This window comes from Macaca nemestrina, chromosome 1 (assembly GCF_043159975.1).
Source record: "Macaca nemestrina isolate mMacNem1 chromosome 1, mMacNem.hap1, whole genome shotgun sequence".
In the NCBI taxonomy this organism is placed as follows: domain Eukaryota; kingdom Metazoa; phylum Chordata; class Mammalia; order Primates; family Cercopithecidae; genus Macaca; species Macaca nemestrina.
In genome coordinates, this window is record NC_092125.1 from 227,757,930 (window position 1) to 227,773,514 (window position 15,585).

Genomic DNA, 15,585 nt, shown 5'->3' on the forward strand with positions numbered 1-15,585 from the left:
GAAACCCCATCTCTACTAAAAATATAAAAAATTAGCTGGGCACGGTGACATGTGCCTGTAGTCACAGCTACTCCCGAGGCTGAGGCAGGAGAATCACTTGAACCTGGGAGGCAGAGGTTGCAGTGAGCCGGGATCATGCTACTACACTCCAGCCTGGGCAACAGAGCGAGACTCTGTCTCAAAAAAAAAAAAAAAAAATTGTGGCAACCCTGCATTGAGGAAGTCTACTGGCACCATTTTTTCGGCCAGCCTGTGCTCATGTAGTGTGTCTATATCATAATTTTGGTAATTCTTGCAATATTTCAAACTTTTTCATTATTATCTTTGTTATAGTGATCTATGACCAGTAGTTTTTGGTGTTACTAATGTAGGTGTTTTGGGACATCGTGAACCGCGTCCATGTAAGACAGCAAATGAAATTGATAAATGTTGCGTGTGTTCTGACTGCCCCACTGACCGGCTGTTTCCTCATCTCTCTCCCTTTTCTTGGGCTCTCTGATTCCCTGAGATACAACAATTTTGAAATTAGGCCAATTACTACCCTGCCTCTAAGTGTTCCAGTGAAGGAGAGAGTCACACATCTCTCACTTTAAGCCAAAAACCTGAGGCTAGGTGCGGTGGCTCATGCCTATAATTCCAGCACTTTGGGAGGCTGAGGCAGTCGGACAACTTGAGGCCAGGAGTTCGAGACCAGCCTGGCCAACATAGTGAAACCCCATCTCTACTAAAAATACAAAAAATTAGCCAGGTGTGGTAACACGCGCCTGTAGTCTCAGCTACTCAGAGGATGAGGCAGAAGAACCTCTTGAACCCAGAGGGGGAGGTTGCAGTGAGCCAAGATCGTGCCACTGCACTCCAGCCTGGGTGACAGAGTGAGACTCTCAAAAAAAAAAAGCCAAAAGCTGGACATGATTAAACTTAGGAAGGCATGTTGAAAGCTGAGATAGGCTGAAAGTTAGGCCTTGTGTGCCAAACAGTTAGCCAAATTGTGAATGTAAAGGAAAAGTCCTTCAAAGGAAGTTCCAAGTGCTACTCCAGTGAATATATGAATGATAAGAAAGCAAAACAGCCTTCCTGCTGATAACAGAGAAGAATTTTAGTGGTCTGGAGAGAAGATCAAATCAGCGACAACATTCCCTTAAGCCAAAGCCTAATCCAGAGCAAAGCCCTAACTCTCTTCAGTTCTATGAAGGCTGAGAGAGGTGAGGAAGCTGCAGAGGAAAAGTGTGAAGCTAACAGAGGTTGGTTCATGAGGTTGAAGGGAAGAAGCCACCTCCATAACATAAAAGTACAAGGTAGAGCAGCAGGTGCTGATGGAGAAGCTGCAGCAGGTTATCCGGATCTGGCTGAGATCACCGATGAGGGTGGCTACACAATAGGTTTTCTTTTCTTTTTTTTTTTTTTTGGAGACAGAGTCTTGCTCTGTTGCCCAGGCTGGAGTACAGTGGCGGAGCCTTGGCTCACTGCTACCTCCACCTCTCAGGTTCAAGCGATTCTCCTGCCGCAGTCTCCCGAGTAGCTGGGTCTACACGTACACGTTACCATGCCTGGCTAATTTTTTTATTTTTAGTAGAGACAGGATTTCACTATGTTGGCCAGGCTGGTCTTGAACTCCTGACCTCAAATGATCTACCTGCCTCAGCCTCCCAAAATGCTGAGATTACAGGCGTGAGCCACTGTGCCCTGCCTAGGTTTTCAGTGTGGGTGAAACAGCTTTCTGTTGAAAGAAGATAACATGTAGGACTTTCATAGCTAGGGAGGAAAAGTCAATGCCTGTCTTCAAAGGACAGGCCAGGTCTGGTGACTACGCTGTAATCCCAGCATTTTGGGAGGCTGAGGCAGGCAGATCACCTGAGGTCAGGAGTTTGAGACCAGCTTGGCCAACATGGCAAAACCCTGTCTCTACCAAAAATACAAAAATTAGCTGAGTGTGGTGGCATGTGCCTGTAGTCCCAGCAACTCAGGAGGCTGAGGCAGGAGAATCGCTTGTGCCTGTGAAGTAGAGGTTGCAGTGAGCTGAGATCACGCCCACCACAGCACTCCAGCCTGGATGACAGAGTGAGTGAGATTCTGTCTCAAAAAAAAAAAAAAAAAAAAGTGGGGGGACAGGCTGGCTCTCTTGTTAGGGGCTTATACAGCTGGTGACTTTAAGTTGAAGCCAATGCTCATTTACTGTTCTGAAAATCCTAGGGTCCTTATAAATTATGTTGAATTTACTCTGCCTGTGTTCTATAAATGGAACAACAAATCCTGGATGTCAGCACATATGTTTATAGCATAGTTTTCTGAATATTTTTAAGCCTACTGTTGAGACCTACTGCTCAGAAAAAAATACTTCTTTCAAAGTAATACTGATCAGGCCAGGTGCAGTGGCTCGTGCCTGTAATCCCAGCACTTTGGGAGGCCGAGGCAAGTGGATCACAAGGTCAGGAGTTCAAGACCAGCCTAGCCAAGATGGTGAAACCCCATCTCTAACTAAAAATACAAAAATTAGCCAGGTGCTGGGGGCAGGCGCCTGTAATCCCAGGTACTCAGGAGGCTGAGGCAGGAGAATTGCTGGAATCTGGGTGGCAGAGGTTGCAGTGAACTGAGATCATACCACTGCACTCCAGCCTGGATAGAGTGACACTCTGTCTCAAAAAAAAAAAAAAAAAAAAAATCAAAATAATACTGATCATTGGCTGTGCGTGGTGGCTCATGCCTGTAATCCCAGCACTGTGGGAGGCCAAGGTGGCTGGATTACCTGAGGTCAGGAGCTTGAGACCAGCCTGGCCAACATGGTGAAACCCCATCTTTACTAAAAAAAAAAATACAAAAATTAGCCGGGCATGGTGATGCATGCCTGTAATCCCAGCTACTTGGGAGACTGAGGCAGGAGAATCACATGAACCAGGGAGGTGGCGGTTGCAGTGAGCTGAGATTGCACCACTGCACTCCAGGCCAGGTGACAGAACAAGACTCCATCTCAAAATAATAATAATAATAATAATAATAATAATAATAATAATACTGTGCATTGACAATAGACCTGGTAACCCAAGAGCTCTGATGGAGATGCACAAGGAGATTAATTTTGTTTTCATGCCTGCCGTCTTTAGTCCATTCATGTGGCTATAAAGGAATGCCCAAAGCTGGGTTAATTTATGAAGGAAAGAGCTTTATTTGGCTCATGGTTCTGTAAGCTGTACAGGAAGCATGGCACTAGCATCTTCTTCTGCTGAGGGACTCAAGCTGCAGAAGGGGAAGGGAAGCTGATGTGTGCAGATCACATGGCCAGACAAGTGAGAGAGAAGGGAGGTGCCAGGCTCCTTTTAACTATTAGCTCTCCCAGAGGCTAGTAAAGCGAGAACTCACTCATCACCATAAGGATGGCACCAAGCCCTTCCAGAGGGATTCATCCTGTGACCCAAACACTTCCCATTAGGTCCTGCCTCCAACATTGGGATCGAATTTCAACATGAGGTTAGGGATCCTCATATCCAAACCAAAGTGGATAATAGCACCTATTAACTCTGCATCCATTCTGCAACATGGATCAAGGAGTAATCTTGACTTTCAACTCTTATTGTTTAAGAAATGCATTTTGGGCCGGATGTGGTGGCTCACACATGTAATCCTAACACGTTGGGAGGCTGAGGCAGGCGGATTGCCTTTGCTCGGGAGTTTGAGACTAGCCTGGGCAACACGTTGAAACCCTGTCTCTACAAAAAGTACAAAAAATTACTGGGTGTGGTGGTGGGCGCCTGTAGTCCCAGCTACTCGGGAGGCTGAGGCAGGAGAATGGCATAAACCTGGAAGGCGGAGCTTGCAGTGAGCCGAGGTCATGCCACTGCACTCCAGCCTGGGCGACAGAGCGAGACTCCATTTCAAAAAAAAAAAAAAAAAAAAGAGAAATTAGCTGGATGTGACAACATGTGCCTGTAATCCCAGCTACTGGGGAGGCTGAGGCAGGAGAATTACTTGAACCCAGGAGGTGGAGGTTGCAGTACTCCAGCCTGTGCGACAGAGCAAGACTCATTCTCTAAAACAAAAAACAAAAAAACAAAAAACAAAAAAAAAAAGAACTGCATTTTATGGGGCTCTAGCTGCCTTAGATAGCAATTCTTCTGATCTGGGCAATGTAAATTGAAAACTTCCTGGAAAGCATTCACTATTCGAGATGCCATTAAGAATATCTGTAGGCCAAGGCCGGGCGCGGTGGCTCACGCCTGTAATCCCAGCACTTTGGGAGGCCGAGGCGGGCGGATCACAAGGTCAGGAGATCGAGACCATGGTGAAACCCCGTCTCTACTAAAAATACAAAAAATTAGCCGGGCGCGGTTGTGGGCGCCTGTAGTCCCAGCTACTCGGGAGGCTGAGGCAGGAGAATGGCGTGAACCCGGGAGGCGGAGCTTGCAGTGAGCCGAGATCGCGCCACTGCACTTCAGCTTGGGCGACAGAGCGAGACTCCGTCTCAAAAAAAAAAAAAAAAAAAATATTTGTAGGCCAGGTGTGGTGGCTCACGCCTGTAATACCAACACTTTGGGGAGGTCAAGGTGGGTGGACCACCTGAGGTCAGGAGTTCGAGACCAGCCTGGCCAACGTGGTGAAACCTCTTCTCTACTAATACAGAAACTAGCTAGATGTGGTGATATGTATGTGTAATCCCAGCTACTCAGGAGGCTGAGTCACAAGAATCGCTTGAACCCAGGAATGGAAAAGTTGCGGTGAGCCAAGATTGTGCCATTGTACTCCAGCCTGGGCAATAGAGCAAAAAAAAAAAAAAAAAAAAAGAAAGAAAAAAGAAAAAAAAGACAGTGGTTTCTTAAGATGGAGTCTAGTCTTGACGAAGATGCTGTGAACATTGCTGAAATGACAAGAAAGTAATGGCAGTGGTGGGCCATCTGGAGCAACCCCTGCCTTCACGCTGGCTGCAGTGGGGTGGTGCAAGCAGTGGTGGCAGGAGCAGCTGTGGGAGCAGCAGTGGCAGCAGTGGGTCCCCTGTGCCCCGCATTCCCTGGGCAGCTGACTGTACTGCTCCCATCCTTGTGCAGCCAAGCGGGACCCGCTCCCAGGCCTGGAGACTTGCCACTCCAGACCCTGGCTCCGGGTCACAGCTCTCACCTGCTGTCACAGTGGGGAGGGGTGTGCAGAGGAGACAGACAGTCCCCGGAGCCTGCCCCTGGGAGTCTCCCAGAGCCCGCTGCCCTGGGGGCCACCACAGTGGGGCCAGGCTGAGTTGCCTGCTGGTGGGGAAGCAGCATGATTGGGCATGGAGGTGCAGGCAGAGAGGAGCCCCAAGGTGGAGCTGGGCCTGGGGTGATGCTGCACCTGCATAAGGAGCGTGGGGGCTGGGATGCAGAGCTTGGGTTATGCTTCAGGGCCCGGGGTGGGAAGTGGGAGCAGAATTCACTTCGGGGACCTGGACTGCGGTGTGGCCACTGCACCCACCTTGCTGATGGCGCCCTTCGGACTTTGGCCACCGACAAGCATAGGAGGGAGGCTGAATAGGGGCTGAGAACAGACTGGCACAAACAGCCTGGATGCCATGAACAGTGGTGGGAGACAGACAGGCTTCTGGGTAGGAGGGGTCTGGTTGGGGAGAGCCTGAAGCCTGGGGGCTGGCCAGCCAGCCCCAAGGACCAGAGGGGAAACTTGTGGTGCTTTTCCCTGGCCCATCCCTGGACCAGTCAGCACATGCTTCTTCCACTCTGAGGCCCATAAAAACCCTGGACTCAGCCAGACTAGAGCAGAGGACAGAAAGATGACAGGACGACCAGCTGCAGAGAGGAGCTACCCTCTTTGCTGAGAGCTGAACACTCATTGGGATGACCCGACTGTGGAAAGGAGCTGCCCACTACGGGTCTCCTCTGAGCTGTCCTTCACTCAATAAAGCTTCTCTTTGTCTTGCTCACTCTCCATTTGGCTGTGTACTCATTCTTCCCAGTGACAGGGCAAGAACTCGGGACCTGCCATGGTGAGGCTGAAAGAGCTGTAACAAACAGGGCTGAAACATGCCCCTTGCTTGCCGTGTTGCCAGCGAAGGGAAGGAGAGAAGAGCTGTCGCTGTTTGGGGAGTCCAGACCTGGGTGCTCCCTGAGCCAGGGTTGTGACTCCCTCTTTGGGGCCCTGCAGTTCCTGGCATCACCCACCAAGCTTCCAGGCACCACTGCATTCCCCTGTGCCAGCTGGGCAAGCTGCTTGCGATGTGCTTGGTCCAGGTGCAGCCTTGCAGAGAACCAGCGCCTGTGCCAGCATCTGGAGTTGTCTGCCCTGCAGCGGCAGCTGGCGTGTCTGACTGTGCAGTAGCCAGACCCCACGCTCGCTCACACACTGCTCGCTGCTCCACACTAGGCTTGTCCTTGGCAGGCGTGGAAGCCCCAGGCTGGTAGCATAAGCCAAGCGCAGTCTGCCAGACTGAGTGGTTGGAACAAGCCCAGTGGGCCCCAGCAAAACTTGGGCAAAGGTGCCACAAGACACAGAGGTTCCTGGCCAGAAAAGGGACACCCCAAAGATCCCGTAACAAAAGGATTTAGAATATTCTGTAAACTTAGCTGATAAAATAACATAGGTTTTAAGAGGACTGACTCCACGACTCCACTTTTTTTTTTTGAGGTAGAGTCTCGCTCAGTCACCCAGGCTGGAGTGCAGTGGCGAGATGTTGGCTCACTGCAAGCTCCGCCTCTCAGGTTCAGGCCATTCTCCTACCTCAGCCTGCTAAGTAGCTGGGACTACAGGCACCCGCCACCATGCCTGGCTAATTTTTTGTATTTTTAGTGGAGACGGGGTTTCACCATGTTAGCCAGGATGGTCTCGATCTCTTGACTTCGTGATCCGCCTGCCTTGGCCTCCCAAAGTGCTGGGATTACAGGCGTGAGCCACCGCGCCTGGCCTTTTTTTTTTTTTTTTTGCGATGGAGTCTCGCTCTGTCACCCAGGCTGGAGTGCAGTGGTGCGATCTTGGCTTACTGCAAGCTCCGCCTCCTGGGTTCACGTGATTCTCCTGCCTCAGCCTCCCAAGTAGCTAGGCTACAGGCACCTGCCACCAGGCCCAGCTAATTTTTTTTGTATTTTTAGTAGAGACGGGGTTTCACTGTGTTAACCAGAATGGTCTCAATCTCCTGACCTTAAGTGATCCACCCACTTTGGCCTCCCGAAGTGCTGGGATTACAGGCGTGAGCCACTGTGCCTGGTCTGACTCCGCTTTTAAAAGTTCTACTGGGCTGGGCATAGTGGCTCACACCTGTAATCCCAGCACTTTGGGATTGCTAAAATACAAAAAATTAGCCTGATGCGATGGTGCACACCTGTAGTCCCAGCTACTTGGGAGGCTGAGGCAGGGGAATCACTTGAACCTGGGAGGTAGAGGTTGCAGTGAGCCAAGATCATGCCACTGCACTCTAGCCTGGCGGACAGAGTAAGACTCTGTCTCAAAAAAAAAAAAAAAAAAAAAAAGTAAGTTCTACTGTGGGTAAAATGCTGACAAACATCATTGCACGCTACAGGGAAATCTTTTTTTTTCATTTTTTTTTCTTTTTTTTTTTTTTTTTTTGAGACGGAGTCTCGCTCTGTTGCCCAGGCTGGAGTGCAGTGGCCGGATCTCAGCTCACTGCAAGCTCCGCCTCCCGGGTTTAGCCATTCTCCTGCCTCAGCCTCCCGAGTAGCTGGGACTACAGGCGCCCGCCACCTCGCCTGGCTAGTTTTTTTTTGTATTTTTTAGTAGAGACGGGGTTTCACCGTGTTAGCCAGGATGGTCTCGATCTCCTGACCTCGTGATCCGCCCGTCTCGGCCTCCCAAAGTGCTGGGATTACAGGCTTGAGCCACCGTGCCTGGCCTTTTTTCATTATTATTATTATTATTTATTTATTTATTTATTTTTTTGAGACGGAGTCTCGCTCTGTCGCCCAGGCTGGAGTGCAGTGGCCGGATCTCAGCTCACTGCAAGCTCCGCCTCATGGGTTTGTGCCGTTCTCCTGCCTCAGCCTCCCGAGTAGCTGGGACTACAGGCGCCCGCCACCTCGCCCGGCTAGTTTTTTCTATTTTTTTTAGTAGAGACGGGGTTTCACCGCATTAGCCAGGATGGTCTCGATCTCCTGACCTCGTGATCCGCCCGTCTCGGCCTCCCAAAGTGCTGGGATTACAGGCTTGAGCCACTGCGCCCGGCCTCATTATTTTTTAATTTGAGACAGGGTCCTGCTCTGTCACTCAGGCTGGAGTGCAGTGGCACCCTCACAGCTCACTGCAGCTTTGACCTCCTGAATTCAAGGGATCCTCCTACCTTAGCCTCTCAAGTAGCTGGGACCCCAGGCACATGCCACCATGCATAGATAATTTTTTAATTTTTACTTTTTATAGAGACAAGATCTCCTTTTATTGCCCAGGCTGGTCTGGAACTCCTGGGCACAAGTGATTCTCCCACCTCGGGCTTCCAAAGTGCTGGGATTACAGACATGAGCCACCGTGCCCGGCCCAGAGAAATATTTTGTGAAAAGAAGTCAATTGATGTGGTCAATGTCATTGTTGTCTTATTTTAAGAAACCGCCACAGCCATCCCAGCCTTCAGCATTCGCCATCCTAATCAGTCTGTAGGCCGGGTGGTAATCCCAGCACTTTGGGAGGCTGAGGTGGGCAGATCACCAGAGGTCAGGAGTTCAAGGCCAGCCTGGCCAACATAGTGAGACCCCGTCTGTAATAAAAATACAAAAAATTAGCCGGGCATGGTGACATGTGCCTGTAATCCCAGCTACTTGGGAGGCTGAGGCAGGAGAACCACTTGAACCCAGGAGGCAGAGGTTGCAGTGAGCCAAGATCGTGCCACTGCACTCCAGCCTGGGCAATAGAACAAGACTCTGTCTCAAAAAAAAAAAAAAAAACCCACAAAACATATTAATCAGTCTGCAGCCATCGACATTGAGAAGACCCTCTGCCAGCAAAAAGAATACCATACCGAAGGCTCAGATGATTGTTAGCATTTTTTAGCAATAAAGTATTTTTAAATGAAGGTATATACTTTTTTCTTTAGGCATATTGCTATTATACACTTAATAGACTACAGCGTAACTTTTACGTGCACTGGGAAACCAAAAAAACATGTGACTTATTATAAAGTGCGGTGTATGCTTTGTTGCGGTGATCTGGAACCAAACCCGTAATGTCTCTGAGGTATGCCTGTGTGAGCCTGTGAAGCCTTCACCGCAATCGAGACCATGAACAGGCCTGTCACCCTGCTGAGGCCCTCTGCTTCTCTGTCCCTACCTGCCGCCAGGCAATCTCTGATCTGCTTTCTGTCACTATAGTTTGTGTTTCCTCGAAGTTTATAAACATGGACTTGCACAGTATGTTCTCTTTTTGTCCAGCCTCCCTCGCTTAGCATGATTACTTGGAGATTCATCCACAGAGTTGCGTGTATCAGTCATTCATTCCTTTCTTTCTTTTTTTTTTTTTTTTTTGACGGAGTCTTGCTCTGTCCCTAGGCTGGAGTGCAGTGGCGTGATTTTGGCTCACTGTAACCTCCGCCTCCCAGGTTCAAGTGATTCTCCTGCCTCGGCCTCCAGAGTAGCGGGGACTACAGGCGAGCACCACCACGCCCCGCTAATTTTTGTATTTTTAGTAGAGACGGGATTTCACCATGTTGGCCATGCTAGTCTCGATCTCTTGACCTCGTGATCTGCACGCTTCGGTCTCCGAAAGTGCTGGGATTACAGGCGTGAGCCACGGCGCCCGGCCAAACGCTGGGCTTTATTTTATTTTATTTTATTTTATTTTATTTTATTTTATTTTATTTTATTTTATTTTATTTTGAGACAGAGTCTCTCGCTCTGCACCCAGGCTGGAGTGCAATGGCACGATCTCGGCTCACTGCAATCTCTGCCTCCCGCGTTCAAGGGATTCTCCTTTCTCAGCCTCCTGAGTAGCTGGTATTACAGGCATGCACCACCACGCCCAGTTAATTTTATATTTTTAGTAGAGATGGGGTTTCTCCATGTTGGTCAGGCTGGTCTTGAATGCCCAACCTCAGGTGATCCACCTGACCTGCCTTGGCCTCCCAAAGCGCTGGGATTACAGGTGTGAGCCACCGAACCTGACCATGCCCAGCTACACCCAGCTAATGTTTTGTATTTTTAGTATAGACAGGGTTCCATCATGTTGGCCAGGCTGGTCTCAAACTCCTGACCTCGTGATCCGCCCACCTCTGCCTCTCAAAGTGCTGAGATTACAGGCGTGAGCCACCACCTGTTCATTCCTTTCTATTGTGCTGCATCGTATGGATAGACCACAATGTGTTCATCCGGTGATGAACGTTTGCATTGTTTCCAGTTTTGGGCTGTTACATGGAAAACCACTATGAATATTCATCTACAAGTCTTTATAGGGACATATGCTTTTATTGGTAAATATGAGTAGAAATAAATACTAGTACAGTGGCTGTGTTTATGGTGGGTGTATGTTTAACTATTTAAGAAACTGCCGAACTGTTCCCAAAGTGGTTGTGCCATTTTGTGTTTCCAGCTGCTGTAGACGAGAGTTTCAGTTCCTCCCCGCCCTCGCCAACATCTGGTGCAGGCTTCTAATTTCACCCATTCTGATAGGTGTGTAGTGGTATCTTACTGTGATTTTAATTTGTATTTTCCTAATGTCTAATGATGTTGAACATCTTTTCTTTCTTTTTTTGTAGAGATGGAGTCTCCTCTTGTTGCCCAGGCTGGCCTGGAACTCCTGGGCTCAAGTGATCCTCCTGCCTCAGCCTCCCAAAGTGGTGGGATGACAGATGTGAGTCACTGCATCTGGCCTTTTTTGAGACAAGGTCTCTCTGTGTCATCCAGGCTGGAATTCAGTGGTGCAGTCTTGGCTCGCTGCAGCCTTGACCTCCCGGCTCAAGCGATCCTACCACCTTAGCCCCCTGAGTAGTTGGGCCCACAGGTACGCACCATTATGCTCGGCTAATTTTTTGGATTTTTGGTAGAGATGGGGTTTCACCATGTTGCCTAGACAGGTCTCCAACTCCTGAGCTCTAGCGATCTGCCCACCTCAGCCTCCCAAAGTGCTGCGATTACAGGCGTGCATGACCGTGCTTAGCCAAAGGTCATTTGTTTTTTTCACATTGAACTCTGAGAGATCTTTCTGGAGCCTGGATGTAAGTTTCTGACCCTACCAGCTTCCTCTAGCATGAGGCGGTGAGTTTCGGTTGGGGAGAGGGATGTGGCCTCCCATTCTAGGGCGCGTCGATGCAGAGTTCTCCTTGAATTCTCTCTTCTGAGTGCCCTCTGATGCGCTGGGCTCGGTGTGCTTTTGAGTTCTAGGCGTCTGTCTCATTTCCTACCTTCTTGCTATATGCTTGGCTGCCTGGGCAGGTGTGGGAGGGATGGGGGAAGAAGTGCTGCCATCCTCTTGATTTTTTTTTTTTCCTTTTTTTTTTTTTGAGATGGAGTTTCACTTTGTCACACAGGCTGGAGTGCAATGGCACAATCTCGGCTCACTGCAACCTCTTTCTCCTGGGTTCAAGTGATTCTCTTGCCTTAGCCTCCCAAGTAGCTGGCATTACAGGTGCCCACCACCATGTCCAGCTAATTTTTGTAGTTTTAGTAGAGACGGAATTTTGCCATGTTGGCCAGGCTGGTCTCGAACTCCTGACCTCAGGTGATCTGCCCGCCTTGGCCTCCCAAAGTGCTGGGATTACAGGCATGAGCCACCGTGCCCAGCCCACGTCTTGACTTTTTAGCTTCCAGATGCCTTCGAAAGCTGCAGAAAACTGTGGGTCATTTCCCCGGAAAAGTAGAAACCAAACACAACCTCAAGCATGTTTTTAGGGATGCTCACAGCCTACTGACCCAGTTCTACTTGGTTTGGGTTTAGAGATGGCACGGCTGCAGGTCTCTGCCAAGCTGTATGTGTTTTTCTTTAGACTAGATTTTGGGAGTGCCTTTCTGGGGCAAAGTGTTTCCAGTGCTCCTGCCATGCGTCACCCACATGGCCAGTGCTGGTGGAGGGAGGGGCCGCAGCTTCTGGCATCCGGTTGTTTGTAGTTTTTTTTGTTTGTTTTTGTTGTTGTTGTTTTTTTGGACAGAGTCCCGCTCTGTTGCCGGGGCTGGAATGCAGTGACGTGATCTTGGCTCACTGCAACCTCCGCCTCCTGGGTTCAGGTGATTCTCTTGCCTCACGTTGCCTGGTAGCTGGGATTGCAGGAGCACACCACCATGCCCGGTTAATTTTTTTTTTTTAGTAGTGGTGGGGTTTCACCATGTTGGCCAGGCTGGTGTCAAACTCCTGACCTCAGGTGATCCACCTGCCTCGGCCTCCCAACATGCTGGGATTACAGGCATGAGCTACCCCACCCTGTCTTGTTTGTAGTTTATAACAGCTTTCCTGAGCTGTAACTTAATGAAGTCCACCCTTTTTGATTGTACAATTCTGCGTGAACCTTAGTGGATTCACAAGGTTATGCAGCCACCAGCACAATTTAATTCCAGAACATTTTCATCACCCCCGGAATTAACCTGCATGCATTAGCAGTCACTCCCATTTCCCGTCCTCCAACCCCTGCCCCCCACCAGCCGACTTTCTGTTTCTGTAGATCTGCCTGTTGTGGACGTTTAATATACACAGAATCAAACGGCACGTGACCTTTTGCGATTGACTTCTTTCACCCAGCGTGGTTTCAAGGCTGGTCCGTGCGTTACTGTGGATCTGTAGGTCTTCATTTGTTATGGTCACGTAATATCTCATTGTATGGATTTATCACGTTTTGTTTACCTACCCATCCATGGTGGACACCGGGTTCTTTCCATCCTTGGGAGGTTGTGAATAATGCTGCCATGAACATTTCTAGACATCTCGTTTTGTCAATTAAAATGATTTTTAATTTAGTAGATGGGAAGTAGCACCTTGAGTTTTTTTTTCTTTGAGATTATGTGCTCATAAGGCTAAGCTATCTGACAAGTCCTCCCTCTTTGCGGGACCGTCTGGTTGTGGCTTGAACCTGTGTTGCTATGGAAGCCTGGTAGGTCCTCACTGATTTGGGGTGGGTGGTGGGCCTAGCACACCTGGGCTTGGACCAGTTGGAAGGGTTGCTTAGGGAGGCAGCAATGCCCACCTGGAGGGATGAGGCCAAGTCCAAAGGGCACAGTATTGGGGCCCGGGCTCATTCCTTGAGTTCCATTTGGCTACAGCTTCTGGAGGGAGCCGACGGGAGACATGGGGAGACGATGCTCCTGGTTTGGAGAAGCTTGTCACTAAACGTCCTCAGAAAGGAAGTCAACAGGGCCTGTTTTGGGGAGAAGGCCAAACAGTGAGTTGGGAGCTGAGAGGAACAATGGGCTATTTGGGGTCAGGGGAGGGAAGTGTATCTGGGAGGACCTGTCCTGTGTGCCAGGGTGGGAGGTGCTGTGGCTTCAAGACCCCTGGCCCTGGGATGCCAGCTACTCAGGATGATGGGCCTAGATGGGCAGCCAGGAGGCTGAGGAGGCTGACGGCCTGGGCCTGGGCCTGGACAGGCTGCCTGGGTGGGGAGGGCTCAGGGAGCATTTTCAGCCAGGGTTAGCTGCCAGGCTTGGGCCAGACTCAGCCCCCTGACTTACCCTCCAGGGAGACATTTTGGGTCAGTGGGATCCCTTTAGAATCCCCTCCTCTTCCAGCTTCTAGACATTAAACATTCCTGGGTGGGGGCAGCACCAGCCTCCCTGTGGGACCCAGCGTGCGTGGGGTTTGTAAGCTGAAAATGTCTTTCTCTTTCTTTTTGCGCGTAGGTGAAAGGACTTACCCTTTAGTAATAATAATTTTTTTTTTTTTTTTTTTTTTGAGATGGAGTCTCGCTGTCGCCCAGGCTGGAGTGCAGTGGTGTGATCTCGGCTCACTGCAAGCTCCGCCTCCCGGGTTCACGCCATTCTCTTGCCTCAGTCTCCCAAGTAGCTGGGACTACAGGTGCCCGCCACCATGCCTGGCTAATTTTTTGTATTTTTAGTAGAGACAGGGTTTCACGGTGTTAGCCATCTCCTGACCTCGTGATCCGTCTGCCTCAGCCTCCCAAAGTGCAGGGATTATAGGCATGAGCCACCGTACCCAGCCTCCTTTTGGTAATAATTTACTTATTTAACTTTTACCAGAGTGACTTCCCAGGCTCAGAAGCCCTCCAGCACTGCCTGCCGGCTGGTTAGATAGAATGTGGAAGTTTGATAAGGACCCTCTGTTCCAGCCGGAGTGGCTGTCTGCCTAATCAGCCCTCTCTGCCCTAACTTTCTCTTTCACAACTAAACGTGTGGAACTTGCCCAGAGGTTGGGGGCCAGGCCGGGGCGACCCACCCTGAGAGGCCCGTGGGTCCAGCCTGGTTGAGTCGGCTGTGCGGCCTGCGCTCTGGCTGGGGACTTTCCATTTCCCTTGCTGGTCACAGGATTCCTGGGAAAGCAGCCCTGGTGGGGGCAGCATTGTGGGAGGTAGTGGTGATAACACATCCCGCCTCCTGCACTGGGCCCCCTGTAGCCTGCACCCTGGCCTCGTGATTGTTTGGCCTCTTTCTTTCTGACACCCAGTAGAAGGGGAGGCAGAGTGAAGAGAGTACAGGTGCGGGGGCACAGGGCCCACAGGTAGCAGCTGGCAGCCTGAGAGCCTGCGGGAGTGGAGGAAGGGTAGCGGAGTTGCTGGGCCCCAGGACAGGCAGGGCACCCTCTGAAGCGGGGGTTGGAGGGAGGAAGAGGGGGACAGGGGAAGGACAGGGGTGTGGCCTGAGGAGCGGGGAGGCTGGACCGCCTGTCCACTTTGCTTCAGCCAGGGAGCTGGCCCTTGGGACAGGCTTTAGTTGCCAGCTCCATCAGCAGGATGCAGGCTTGGACCTGTTGGAGTCCTTGTTGGCCTGTGACCTTCCTCCCCTGTGTACATTTCAGGGAGCTCTAGAAGGCGGCAACAGGGCCAGGCCTGGCTGTGGCTGAGACCCTGGAGAAAGACTAAGGGGCTGTGTTGTGCCCTGTCAGAGAAGGCAGAGCCTCACAACCGCTTCCCTGAGGCTGCTCAGCAGCGGCCCCTCTGCCTTCCTGATCTCCTGGCACGGCAGCCGGAAGAGCTCACAGAATTACTTCTTCTGTAATTATTTATAAAGCAAGGTTTCTATGACGACTGGTTTCTGGTAGACGCTCTGGATTGGCGAGGCAGCCTCTTCCTGGCCAGATCGGGCAGCTCAGGAAGCTGGGGGTCGGGGGTGCTCCCCACCAAGCCCGGTGTGGCGGGGAGCTGGGACAGTCCTGGGTCAGGCAGGGACTGTGTGATGCTTCCCGCTCCCTCGCCTTTCTCTGCATCTGATCCTGGGATGTCCTAGCCACCATGGCTTTCCAGCTGAGCAGGTACTGCCAGTCATGGGCATGTCTGGGTCATGCAGGGGCCACTGTGGGTGGATTGTTTGGGGACATTTGGAGGGGAGGGTTGGGTAGAGGGAACTCGGCCCCTGTGCCCAGCAGTCTGGCTGGTATCATGCAGCCAAGAAGGGCAGTAGGGCACCCGCCTGGCCCAGCTCTTACTGACCCCCAAGGTTAGGAGGTCAGCCGAAGCTGGGACAGGAAGTGCAGGCCTGGGTAAGCTGGGAGCCCCTGACAGGGACCAGGGCACTCCCCTGCCTGCTCTAG

The 15,585-nt window shown here is 50.8% G+C and overlaps 1 protein-coding gene across 3 annotated transcripts in view; it reads left to right on the forward strand.

Moving 5' to 3' along the window:
- Nucleotides 1-15,585, forward strand: part of LOC105479612 (acyl-CoA thioesterase 7) — a 134,530-nt gene that overhangs the window by 22,073 nt on the left and 96,872 nt on the right. Inside the window, exon 1 of one of the 3 annotated variants that reach the window (XM_011737681.3) lies at nt 15,186-15,306. The exons of the other annotated variants lie outside the window; for them this stretch is intronic. Within the exon in view, the coding sequence (XP_011735983.1) occupies nt 15,287-15,306 (20 nt within the window). The 5' untranslated portion in view covers nt 15,186-15,286. Of the gene's footprint in view, nt 1-15,185; nt 15,307-15,585 lie in introns of those variants that run through there. 3 annotated transcript variants of the gene reach the window in all.